The sequence below is a fragment of the Cynocephalus volans genome, chromosome 1 (genome assembly GCF_027409185.1).
Source record: "Cynocephalus volans isolate mCynVol1 chromosome 1, mCynVol1.pri, whole genome shotgun sequence".
In the NCBI taxonomy this organism is placed as follows: Eukaryota; Metazoa; Chordata; class Mammalia; order Dermoptera; family Cynocephalidae; genus Cynocephalus; species Cynocephalus volans.
Genome location: NC_084460.1, coordinates 179,985,852 through 179,999,709, shown reverse-complemented (window position 1 = coordinate 179,999,709; position 13,858 = coordinate 179,985,852). Strand labels below are relative to the sequence as shown.

Sequence of the window (13,858 nt, the reverse complement as noted above, 5' to 3'; positions counted from 1 at the left end):
TCTCCTAGAGCCATTACCTTCCTCTCTCCACCCCCATACCTGGTGCATATTAGGGCTATAGAGGTATTATACCTGAAAAAGCAAATAAGAAAAATTTTATTCTCACCCATTCCCATTTTCTTTGTCAAATGCAATCCTCAACAGAAATGGACTCTTCTGGAAAGAAAAATGAGTAACTATGGGCCAGTAGATTATTTTAATATTGGTTTAAATTTGAGGCTACTGTTGGTTACCACTGCAAAGAGCAAAAGTTTTTCTGAGACAGTACTAAATGAGAGAAATTCACTCCAGTTCTCAGAACTAAGTCCAAGTATCTTCACATTTCTTCTTCTTGATTTATAAGAGCTTCTTGTCTAATGAATTGTAGCTACTCTGGTGTCCTGAAACCAGGGTGGATTCAGCTTCTCTAAAATGGAAGAAAAACTGTTAAATCAAGTCACATGACAGGGCCTGGAAGGGGAAATGATTTTGTGCAACATGTTAAATTTAAATTCTGCTTTTGCTGTTAAAAGCGAGAAAGGGAAGAAGTAAAGAAAAAGCAAAGGCAAGTGGAAACAGTTTCTCAGCACGTTGGGTTCTTCAATTCCTTTCAATTCCTTTTTCAATTTCTTTCGACTTCATCCTCATATTTAGGCCTATTAAATGGAAACACAGTGAGAAGCCAGGAAGCATGCTTTGTTGAAAATGAGGATGAAATGAAAGAGTCAGATGCCTTTAGTTACTAAATTCCACGGTTGGCAAAAGCCATCCGTCATCCAGTGGCAACCACAGTTGGCCTCGGCCTCAGTACAAACATGTTTTATTTGACTCAGCCTTTAGATCCTGGTTTGTGACTCCCCCTCTCCATAGAATACGCAGCTGAGCACTCTTTTCTATAGTACTTCTGAGAGGTCCAGAACACACAAGAAAAGGGAGCGAACAGAATTGTTCCAAAGCAGGCATTAGTTTTTCTTCCTGCTACCTACGCAGACGCTTAGAATAAGAACTCGGCGCTGTTCGCTGAGAGACACCATGGACAGCTCTTCAGGCACCACCTGGTTGGCCCGGCATGCTGACTGTCCCTCCCCCTCCCCCTCGCCCATCAGGCCGGCGAAGGCGGCTGGGGGTGGTCCTGACGCCCAGCCTGGGCACGTATCAATACCCAGCCCCCAAAGCTTTTCCCCAGTCCCTCCCTGGCGCCCAAGGGGAGGGTTGGTGAGCTCTGAAGAGCCCATGCGAGGGGGCCACGGAGGCCGGATCCTCCCTTTCCCGGCAGCCCCAGCGGTGGGACCAGCAGCTGCGGCCTGGGGGACACGCCGCCCGAGGCGAAGGTCGCTGCAGGTGGAGGCAGCGGCTGCCCGCTTGGGGCCTGCCCCCTAGGGCTGCCCGGAGTGGGCGGGGCCTCCCTCCTGAAGCCCTGCCCGTTCCCTCGCCCGGGGTGGGTCTTCCGCCCCTGGCCGCGGCGCAATGCGGAAGAGATGGGCCTGCTGGAGCGGAAGTGACGCTTCCGGCCCCTGTAGCGGCGGCGGCTCCGGGAGAAGGAGGAGGAGGAGCCGGAGGAAGAGGTGAGCGAGCCGGCGGGGGGCGGGGATCGGCCGCGGCCAGACCCACCGGCAACCGGGCGGGCGGACGCTTCCTGAAGCAGTCTCCGCCGCTGCAGCCGGAGCGGTGAGGGGCGACCGTAGGCAGCCCGGGTGCGGAAGGGCGGGCGGGGTGGTACGGAGACCACGGGTTGTGCGGGGCGTCGTGTCAGGCCGGGGGCTGTGGTGACAGCTGTTGTCAGCCTGCCCTCAGGAAAGGAACCGAGTCGGTCTGGGCGCCGGGACATCTCTTCTAGCGCATAAAGGAGGGATTGGGCTGCTCGGAGCCTCCGTCCCCAAGGGAAGGAGTCGCTTCCCGGAGGTCGGCCGCTCGGGACCCCCGAGGAACCCCAGTCGGGTCCGTGCCCTGAGTCGAGACTCTTCTCGGGTGGCCATTCACATTTACGGGCTCCGCCTGGCCCCCAGCTGCGGCGGTAACCTGTGCCGCTCCCCTTGCCCTTCGCCGCCGCCCGCCGGAGAGCTGCCGTGTGGGATAATCTTTTCCCTCCTCCCGCCCCCTAAGGAGCTTTGAGCTGCTTAACCTTCCCTCCCACCTCCTCTCCCTTCCCCGCAAAGGAACGGCTTGAAGTTTCCGAATAGGCCCCCTTTCAACGTAGTGCCATATCTTGAAGCAGGAAGCTGATATACAACTCTGAACGAAATACGCTCAAATTTTTTCCGTTCGATAAATGTCAATTAAACGGGAAACTCATCTTAACCAAACCGTTCATGGAGTTACACTGCTAAAATCTTGCCTCGTCATGAGAATTGGTAGCTTTTCCTCTTGCTTTTTGGTAAAATTCAGTGACGACTCATTTTTTGGAATAAACCATTCTCCCCCTGAGCTCCCTTTTTTCCACTCTCCCTCCACCCCCCATCAAAACCTGGCAGGGAGGGACTTCTGTATGCTTTGCAGTCCTTGCTGCAGAAGGAAACATCAGCTTCATTTGCTTTGCTTTGCTTGCTTTTCACAGGACTGCCTCTGAAGAAAGGAGAATGGCGTTCAGCAAAGGGTTTCGGATCTATCACAAATTGGATCCCCCACCTTTCAGCCTCATAGTGGAAACTAGGCATAAGGAAGAATGTCTGATGTTCGAGTCTGGGGCTGTAGCCGTGCTCTGTAAGTCATTTGTTACAGCCCAACTGGTCATGGTCTCTGTTTTGATTTGAAATAATTCAGATTCGACCACTTTTTAGAAAAGATTCTGACAGCCCTCTCACTGTATTTCGTGTAGCAGATCATGCTTTTATTTCCTTATAATCAAACCATATGTTCCTGTAAACTTTTTGTGAACAGGTTTTTGTTGGGGTGTGCAGGGAGCTGCAGGTTTTGGTTACTGGATTTCGTTTGCTTCCTTGGGTTCTTCTGCTGCTTCTAAAAGTAAATTTTTTTCCAAAGAAATATTGCTTCAGTTTATAATGTATCACATAAATCCATAAAATGCTTTGCTTGACATTTTTGCTGTAATGAACATAATTTCTTGTAGGTCAGTTATAGTAGTGGTTATTATCTAATATTGTCAAACTGTCTTATGTTGAGGCCCTTATATTGTCATTAAGAAAATTGTAAACAACTTCTACTATTTCATGTAAGATATGTAATTGATTTTATATTAATTTAAAAATTATTTTGATAGTCTATTTTAAAGAAAAGGACTACTGCACCACAAGAAAATAGTAGGTTAGGAAGGTTTGTGTTATTTTGTGGGCAGATGAATGAAATTAAACATAAAAAGATTAATTTGAGTATTTTTTCTTTCTTAATGTAAGATTTAGGCAGGTAACTCCAGTTTGAGGTTATTTCAAATGTGTTGTTGGTGTTTTTTAGAGGCTTTCCAGTGAAAACAGCTTGTTTTTTACTATGTTTTTGCTATGTTAGGATCAGTTTAGTTCATATTTTTATAAATTAAAAATAATGTTTAAAAGGCACACTTACAAACATAAGCCCTTAAATATTCTAAACTATTAAACTTTCTGCAAACTCAATAAGTGAAGAGCATAAGACCCCAATATTTGCATATAGAATATTAACTCAGTTAAAGTGTTAGCCTGACTAAAATAGTTTAATTTTATTCTGATGGGGAAAAGGGTAGTGACATAATGAAAAATCTTAAGCAAAGAACAGTATGTAAGAAATATATATATTTTTGGTACATATAATAACATGGTTTGAGTGAGAGAGAAGGAGCTGTATGTCTTCAAAGAAACAAGTATAAAAAATATTGGTTGTACTCAATCAGTATGGACCTAATTTAAATAAAACAAAGTATACCTTGCTACAATATTTATTTGTGTAGCATACTTTTTCATACTACAAGTGTAATTCTTATACTGATGAATTCTTAATGAAAAATATCTGGGGGGAGAGGGAAGATTTGCTTTGGTATGTGAAACATTTTTCACCTTCTTGTATTTTTGGTGACATTACCTGATTTACTAATCTTGTCAAAACTGTAAATGTTTCTTTAATTGTGGTTACTTGTAATTATAATGGGAAGTCAGATTTTCAGCTACAAAGTGTATATTACCTATAATTTTTAGGTTTATTGCTGGACTTTACTGTAAGGTCAGGAAACTGAAGAATAATCAGACTTCAAAAACCTCCAGCAACCATCTTTTATGCCAAATAATGTTTTTAAAAAACAAAAAAACCCTAAAACAACCATTTTGGCATTAATATTTATTTTAAGGAAAAAAATATTAAAATATCGTCTTGAGTGTTTATTGCTTACATTGGATTTAGTCTATGTAAGTAATTCTTTCAGGAGAAAGAAAGTTTGAATACTATTGCCTCTTTCTGTAAAGCTAGCATAAATGGATGTATAATCCCTTGGATATGTTACTATTTTTTCTACTATAAACTTTACAGTAATACTTAAAATATTAATATTTAAGAGCTAACAAACCTTTTTTACAAATCATTTGACCTATAAAATTAATGTCATTCAGTTTGGAGTGATACCAAGGTATATATTATGCTATACAGTGTTCACTTTTAAATCCTTCACAATTTTTTAATGTCTGTTGTATTCAGGGAGTGGTGCTTGGAAAATACATGTTTTCTTTATCTTTGGCAATCACAGCCCTTTGAATTTCAGTGCATCCTGTATACAAATCTACCAGAGGAATCTTCTGAAATCATTTTTGATATTAAACCAAAATATAACCCTGTTTTTTCACTAAGATTAAGTTCAAACTCCTCAACCTGTCAATCAAGACCTTCCATAATTTGGCCCCACCCTTTCTGTTCAGTGTTGGTCTCCTTTGTGGAGACTCTGGTGTTTCCTCAGTGCTTTCCCAAAGTATCATGCTTTTTTCCAGCCTTCATTATGCTGTTCCTTGTTATACTTTCTTCCTCTGATACTGCTACAGTGCTTATCCTACCTTTCTAATCCAAGCCTGTCAGTCCCAGTCAAGTCTTCTTCCTTCCTGAGATTCTGCTCCACCCTCTCCAGCTCACTTTTGTCTCTACCTTCCCTTCATTTCTGTAGAACTTTGCCTCACAAGATGAACACTTGTTATGTGCTAGTTTTGTTGTTCTCTAAATGCTTGTATGCAGGTGTTTTTCTTGAAAATAGATGGTGAAAGTGTACCAAAACTTCATGTACCAAAAGTTTATAATTTCAACAGTCTCTAGTTGACCTGGCTTTAAAGAGTAAAGTTTAAAAAATTAGACATTTTAGTTGATATGTAGTATTGAGGATTGTCAGTCTCTTAATTTTCTTGGCTTATGCCAGAAGTGCCATGAGATACCAAACATGAAGTCCTTTCATATTATTAGCATGTGCCAAAAAATAGATTGCAAATGAAAATACAATGAAAAAAGTCTTAGACTATGGATCCCCTTAGGAACTGAATGTCCACTAATCCAGCCTCAGGATCCTGTCTTTATATTGATAGAATTCTAAGCTTAAATCAGTCATGATGCTATGACTTAATCAATGGGCCAATGGTTTTCAGTGTTGGCTCATTATAATCACATGGGGAGCTTTTACAACTTCTGGGCTCCAGCTGCCCAGAGATTCTGATTTAATTAGGCTGGGATGATCATTTCTGAGCAAAAGCCTTTCTTGTTTTTTTTATTTTTTATTTTTTTTTTTGTCTTTTTCGTGAGCGGCACTCAGCCAGTGAGTGCACCGGCCAGTCCTATATAGGATCCGAACCCACGGCAGAAGCGTTGCCGCCTCCCAGCGCCGCACTCTCCCGAGTGCGCCACGGGCTTGGCCCGCAAAGGCCTTTCTATGATAGAATATGGGATCACTTTTTTGGCTTGCAGATTTTATCCAAAAGAGCCATTTTTCCAGAATTTTAATGCTATTATTGTCTAGTATGGGACTAATAAGTAGTTTTATTGAAACCCTCAGGCTGCATAAGTGCTAATGCTCCCATAGCACTTTTAATATAGTGCTTTCATATCATATGGAATTGTGTTTAGGTTTCTGTGTCTGGATGGAGGAAAAGGCCTGTGTCTTAGTAATATATCCCTAGTGCTTAATACAGTGTTTTACTCATACTTAAAGAATAAGTGATTATTAAATGAATGACGTTGGGGGAAAGACTAACCTAAACTAGATTACAAAGTTGACAAATGTATAGTTATTATGTTTGAAAATATGGTATCTTTTTCCATAAAATTTACTTTCTATATTTTAAAGAATTCCTTTTTGCCTGAACTGTTGCTATCAAAGACATACATTACACATAATTTAGATTTGTTACTGAAAAATTTTACTGGAAATAAATGTTAACCATGTTATTAAGGTTTTTCTGATATGCCAATTAAAAATGTCTGTGGCGAATGTTATTTATGACTTCTATAAATGATATATTAACAGTTTGTTTTAAAATTATTTTTCTTTAAGTGGAAAATTATTTTATTATTGATTTCTTCTGTTGCATTTATTTTTCTTAAAAAAAACCTACCTAAAACATTCTTATCCTTAGATAAGAGTATGTTTTTTTAGCAATGTACCCATTTTTAGTATTACTCATGTTTGAAAATTATTAGTCTAGAAAATGTTATACTAAACTGACATTTGATGTCTGCAGAGCAGTGGTTCAGCATAGCAGGTGGACTCTGACTGGTGTGCTTCATCTGGACTAGTGTTAAGCAGCAAGTGTGATAGTCGGCAAGTTATAACATTATATCCTTTTTCCTGGAAACAAATTTATTGAGAGATAAAAGATGACAGCTCTTAGCTTTGTGTATTATTAAGTTTTCCTGGTCTTTCTACAGTTATGCACACAAAAGCCATCAGTCTCATTATTAAATTCACAATCTCATTATTTTACAGCCCATCCTATGCTTCAGTAAAGTAAATAATTTACTTCATAAATGTATCCTAAATAGAAGATGAAGTAAAGAGAAGGTCAGTACATGGGAAATGGAAGATGATTCTAAAAGCTGAAGTTATGTTTCTCCTATTTGAGAGATGAGGATGTGAGGCTGTGATGTAAATTCCTAACTCTTAAAATTAAAGCTTCTGCTCTTTTTGATATCACACACGAGTATGGTGGTAAGAATGAATTGCTTTTACTTGTTTAGTGGTAAGATTATTTTTAGCCTTTCCAAGTAGCATAATTTGAGTCAAATCAGGACTCAAATCATGCACTTAATAGACAGCAAGGCCGTATCACTTAACTCTGGACCTGGTTTTACCTCGGGTTGCCTGAGTTTCTTTGTCTACCTAATATTTTCTTGTATCATGGAAATATGAGTCATAATGCTATAGGACAATATTCTGGATATCTTTTTCAGAGAATATGAAGTATCCTGTCTTTTCTGTGAAACTGCACAGTGTGAAGGAGTAATAATAATGAAATAATAGTTGCCTGTTGCTGGAAGCTTACTTTGCCTGTCACAACATTGAGCCAGAGGTTTCTAAACTTCATTGTTTCATGGAAGCCTTAGGGTCTCATTAAGTTTTTCACAGCAACCCGAGACCACAAGCAATTCCTGATAGTTCTGTTTATTAAATAGTTAGGTCCAAACAATAAATATTTATGTGCTAACAATCTTAGTAGCTTTTTTTTTTTTAAAAAGAGAGAATAAATTGAAAAGAATTTATTTCCTTCGTAAATAACCACAATTATTTACTGATGGGATGTGTGTGCCTGTTGAGTACCGAACTGCTTTTCAAACCTTGGAATCAGATTGAACACTGCCCCCTTATTTCCTGTTCCACATTGATTTTTGAGTGGTACTTGCTTTTTATCACAGCAACCATCCAAAACCTAGCTTCACAAAGATGTATTTTCAAAGGAATGTACTGCAATCTAATGTTCAAACTCTGAACTACCTCAAGCTAATAATTTGGCTGGTGTCCAACATATGTTGAGAATCTCAGTGGTTTTATCTTGCGCTCCCCTGGGAGTTTGCTGCAGTGTCCTGGAGCATCTCAGCATACAGTTGAGGAGATGTGGCATTTGACATGCTTTATTTAATTGAATTCTGTGGGTTTGCTTTTGTTCATATTTAACAGGTGTGGAAACTGAGGCTTGGAAAGATTAAATAACTACTCCAAGGACATAGTCCTATAATTTGATTTTTTCACTGTAATTAATTATTGTTTGTGCTGTTGTGAGGGTGGTGGCTTTTCAGGGGTGGAGAATGAAGAGCAGAAAGAACATCCTTCCAGTAGAAGACTTAAGAGTGAAATTGGTAGCATTTTCTAATGAGGGAGTTGTTAAGCTTGCATATTTGCCTACAAACTATTAGTATATTAGAGGGTGAACATAATTTAGAGTAAGGTCGTTAAAAATTAAGTTTCTTTGCGTTAAATGTCACGTTCTACAATTTTGGATAACAAGTACAGTAGGTGGTAATGACAAGTGTGTATGTAGTTTTTTGCTTTCTTTTTCAATTGCCAAATGCTGCCAGTCAGCATGATTGCCGTTTAGATAAGTTGCAGTATCCTGTCTCTTTGAGGGAAGAAGTGACTTTTTATAGTTGACTTTTTCAGCACAGAAATTATGAAATTTAGACTTGTTATATATCACTTTATGTTAGAGTTGCAAAACTCATTTTTTTATAAATAATTTTTGGAGTATGCATGTTTAATAGAAGGTAAACAGTAACTTAAATGTCAGTTGTTTAAAAAATAGCCCTACTCTTACCCTGGACTGGTAGCATGTTGAGCCTACCAATGTAAGGCTAAACCAGTAGTTCCTAAGTGCTTTAGTTTCTTTACCACTTCACCTCACCATGAGAAAATAAAAGGGAAAGGCAGAACTCCTCTCTCACTGAACAGTAAAACCATGTTAGGTGACTTTTTATTACATGATTTTAGGTCTAGCAGATATTCCAACTTGTCCTATAAAATAAAACTATCCCAGGACTATAACAGGATTTTTGCTTGTGACTGTGACGGAGTAAAGGAACTGGATTTACTCTCCTACCTGGGGGAACAACAAAATGAACAAAATATTTGGAATGATTTTCAGGCATTGATCAGTAGGCAGCAGAAGACACTGACCCCTAAGAGATGAGAAACAAATGAAGTGGGCCTTATGAATTCGCTGCAGCTTACTGCCTGGAGAGTTTCCAGGCTGCAGCAGCAGAGGATGCACCCACACAAATCCTGGGCAAGCTCCCTGAGTTGAGGACACAAAATAGGGAATATGGGGAGGCTAAGGCAGCCAGAATTCTCAGGGCTGAGTACAAGAGAGGAGATAGCTGCATAGAGAGCTCCACATATCTGTAGAGGATTCCACTTGAGACCAGCTGAGTGCTAATCAGTGCCAACGTGTGAGAAAACTACTTGAGGCAGGGAAAGAATCACTAAAAAGGAGCAGGCAGAATCATTTCTGGAGCTCACACAGGGCTGGGAATAGTTCATGCTGAACAGCCAGAGTGGAGAAATCTTGTAATATACAGGGAACTGGGTTGAGTACTCAAAAGGGTACATTGTGGGCCAACCCCGTGGCTCACTCAGGAGAGTGCGGTGCTGGGAGCGCAGTGGCGCTCCCGCCGCGGGTTCGGATCCTATATAGGAATGACCGGTGCGCTCACTGGCTGAGTGTGGTGCGGACAACACCAAGCCAAGGGTTGCGATCCCCTTACTGGTCACAAAAAAAAAAAAAAAAAAAAAGGGTACGTTGCTTCTGTAATGAGGCAGAGTAAACTTAGACTAAACCTAGACTAAACTTCACACTCCTGCCTAACAAAGCTTAAAAGCAAGACCTAAAAGGATCCCACTGTTTCCAAATAACTGTATCACAGAACAAAGTTTAAAAATATTTATAGGAATACAAATATATGCATGTAGTTTATAAATAAATAAATATATATTTCCAGCATTTGAACCTGTGAAATTCACCATTAAAAAGTAGTGTACATGCAAAGAAACAGAAAAATATACCTCATAATGAGGAGAAAAGTCAATCTGTATAAACAGATGCTGAAATTAATAAACAAGTATATTAAAACAGCTATTATAAATATATTCCATATGTTCAAGAAATAGAGGAAAGAATGAGCATGTTAAGGAGAGTCATGAAAAATGTGAAAGATCCAAATCAAACTTGTAGAAATGAAAATAACAATATCTGAAATGAAAAAATGCACTGATAGGGATTACTAGATTAGACACTGCCAAAGAAATGATTGGTGAACTTGGCATAATAATAGAAACTATTCAAAATGAAATATATATAGAAAAAAAGACTAAAATAAATAAATGAACAGAGCATCAGTAAACTGTGGGACAACTTCAAGTGGCCTGATAGATAGATAGATAGATAGATAGATAGATAGATAGATAGATAGATAGATAGATAGATAGATAGATGTATTTGAAATCCCAGAAGGAAGGGGATACGGAGGAAAAATATTTGAAGAAATAGGAGCTGGCAATTTTCCAAATTTGGTGAAAGCTGTAAATCCACAGATCCAAGAAGCTAAATGAACCTCAAGCAGAAGAAACATAAAGAAAACTACACTCAAATACATAATCAGATTGCTGTTTACCAGTGATACAGACAAAATCTTAAAAGCGAAAAGGAAAAAAGACATATGTACAGAAGAGTGAAGATAAGAATAATAATAGAGTTTTTTAGAAAGAATCCCAGAGGACATACAGCAACATCTTTAAAGTACTGAAATGGGAAAAAAAAAAAAAAGAAAAGAAAAGAAAAGAAGAAACCACACACCTAGGGGTCTGTACCTAACCACAAGTGAAGAAGATGCAAGACTTTTCCAGCCATTTGAAAGTCGAAAACTATGAACTAATTATAATGGGTAGCAAGTTAACAGTATTGCTTTTCTTTGCATCTAGTGCAACATTTTCAAAAATTCTGAGGCCTGAGTCAGTCAGATGTTGAAAGAAGAACAGAGAGTGAAAGAAGCAATAAAAGTGGAATGGACTAGTCCAATTGGTTAGCCTTGTAATTAGAGTATCAAAAGGAGGTATAGCTTTTAAAATTGTATATCATCTTTTTACTTGTGACAGTTTAAATTTGCTTGTTTGGGTTATTTTATGATTGTTAATATGAATTTGTATTTTATCTTTCTAGCTAAAACAGATTTTTAAAAGTATAAGCCATTTTTGTTGCTTTACAGTGTTACAAAATATAAGCACATGCATTCACATTGGATTTCATTTCATAGCTACTGACCCAGTCAAATTACAGTGAATAGATTTGGCATTTGGAGAGATACATTAACTCTTCTTGGTCAGTTGGAAACTAATTAGTCCCACAGTTCAGGTTGAAAGAATTTATATATCTTTTGAATTCCTGGATGATTTTGAGATAACTGAGTGAAAAGAACAGATTTTTAAAAATACTTCTTACTGAATTATTGCCTCAAACATTAAATATTTCTCCATATTAAATGTTATACTTATTAAAATAGTCTTTTTTCTATTTTATTGTCATATATAACTTTTTATATATAAATTATGTTTACTTATGTAAACTGGTTCTTAGCAATAAATATTTATTATAGTTGTGTTTCATTCTGTTTACTAGTAGATCATAAGATTGCTGTAGTCTGTTGAAAGCCTTACTGAAATGAAAATAGTGTTTTAATATCCTGTGGACCATGTGTGAAGTATAGGTAGGATTTACTTATAATTAAGTAAATTCTTAGCTCGTTATACATTGCTCATTAGTTGTCTGTCCTTGGTCAACATCAGTGGTATGTCTTTGGCCTGTCTTGTTTAATTTCATCAATTCTCTTAGAGAACGGAGTAGAAATATAGTCAGTTTGTAGTTGTTGCAAAGCTGTGTGGGATTGATACAGAGCTGGGTAAAATAATTATGTTGGATGACACAATCGAGATCCAGCTTTTTCAAACTGAGATAATGGGTTAGAACCCACAAAATGAAAATGCATTTCCCCTTGCACTGGATCAAACTGAGTGTTTATTCCTGAACCAGCTGCTGTGGCTATAGAGATATCGTGTATTATTTGGATAGGGCATATCATTGGCAGGAGAAGGTAGAAATTGCTATGATTGTCTAGGTTCCCATTGTACCCAAACTGTATGGTGGCTACACAATAAGAATGGGTTGAAATAGATACTGTTTTGATGATCGCATTGATTACTACATAGCTTCAAACCTGCTCTTTCTTCGTGAAGTCTTCCTTATCTCAGTGGATTGCACTTCATTCATCCAGTTGTTTCAGCCAGAATTAAGAATCATCCTCGACATCTCCTCTCTCTCTTCACACATTGACTCCATTGAGGATTCCACTCAGCCCCTAATTTCATTCAGAATCCATGCAGTTCACACCAATTTAGTGGTTCTATCCCAGTCAAGCCACTATTATCTCTTCCATGGACAATTACAATTTCTTCCTTACCTGGTCTCCCTGCTTCCACTTTTCCAACCCCCTTCCCCATCTCTTAAAAACACAATTTAGATTATATTAGAATACCCTGCTCAGTACCCTTCACTGATAGGCAGCTGAACTTAAAATCCAAACTCAATGGCCTACAATAAAGCCATTGAGTCCCTGCCTCCCTCTTCAGTCGTGTACTACTTTGCCTCCTGGTTTCTTTGTTCCAGCCACATTGGCCTTTAGTTCTGAATGTACCAAATTCTTTCTGGTCTCAGGGTTTTTACATATGTTGTTGCTTTTCAAATTTTTATTTTTTAAAATTATAGCACACATAGTAAAGTTTATAAATCATAAATGTACAGCTTGATGAATTATTACAGAGTAAACGTACCCTTATTACCAACACCAGGTTGAGAAATAGAACATTATTACTAGCTCTCCAGAAGATCCCTTCATGCTCCTTCCCAATTATCTCCACCATGATCTGCAAAGATAATCACTATTCTGACTACTTACATCACAGAATAGTTTTATCTGTTTTTCAACTTAACATAAATAGAATTATTCAATATGTATTCTTCAGTGTCCAGCTTCTCACACTCAGTGGTGTGTACGGGAGATCATCTGTGTTGTAGGAAATGACAGTAGTTTACTCATTTTCATTGCTATGTAGTATTCCATTACATGAATGTTCCAGTGTTTAGCTGTTCTGTTAACATTTGCTTTAGTTCCAGTTTTTGCTATTGTGAAAGACACTGGTATGAACATACTTGTACATGTCTTTTGGTGAACATATGTACACATTTCTGTTGGATATATTCTTAGGGATGGAATTATTGGGTCAAAGGGTATGTGTATGCTGCCTGGAACATTGTTACCTCCAAATCTTCATTTGGCTAGCCTCCTGTTTATTCTTCAGTTTTCAGAATAAAGGTCACTTCCTCAGTCAGGTTTATTCTAACCATGTTCTCCCCAAACAATTTTAAATTAGGTCCTCCTGTTGCAGTCTATTGGAACTCCATCATAGTACTTACTATATTATAATTTTGCATTTGTGTTATTATATAATACCTATCTTCCTAATCTGATTTCTGAGACGGTATCAAGGTACTGACTTTTTATTCCTAGAACATTGCCAGGGTACTTGTGCTTTGTAGGCATTCTATAAGTACTTGTGCATGAATGAATGAGAGATTATTTTTTCTGAAATGTCACCAAGATTGAAATATGTAGTTTATATAGAACATTAATTTGGATAGTTTGATGTCTTGGTTAGAATTTTAATTACTCAATTATACAAGGACAACCTTTATCTTTTAAAATAATTTTTATCTTTATGTATGAGGACATGGGAAGAGGCTTCATTGCCAGCTCGTTGTAAGATCTTGATCCCCTAGCCTCTAATCTTTTTCTTCTGAAATGAGAAGCTTGAATTACATGATCTCTAGGATACTCTGCACAAAAAGGTTCTCTGGGTCTATACTGAAGTGCTATTTGCATGCAAATGAGCTGA

The 13,858-nt window shown here is 38.3% G+C and overlaps 1 protein-coding gene across 7 annotated transcripts in view; it reads left to right on the top strand.

Annotated features, from left to right (window-relative positions):
• Positions 1 to 1,446: 1,446 nt before the first annotated feature.
• SYNJ1 (synaptojanin 1) overlaps positions 1,447 to 13,858 on the top strand; it is an 86,868-nt gene continuing 74,456 nt past the window's right edge. For 4 of the 7 annotated variants that reach the window (XM_063088873.1, XM_063088863.1, XM_063088911.1 and 1 more), the window contains exons 1-2: positions 1,447 to 1,544; positions 2,534 to 2,679. In XM_063088873.1, coding sequence (XP_062944943.1) covers positions 1,447 to 1,544; positions 2,534 to 2,679 — 244 coding nt within the window. Of the gene's footprint in view, positions 1,545 to 1,564; positions 1,648 to 2,533; positions 2,680 to 13,858 lie in introns of those variants that run through there. The other 3 variants (XM_063088901.1, XM_063088883.1, XM_063088893.1) reach the window with 2 other exon arrangements.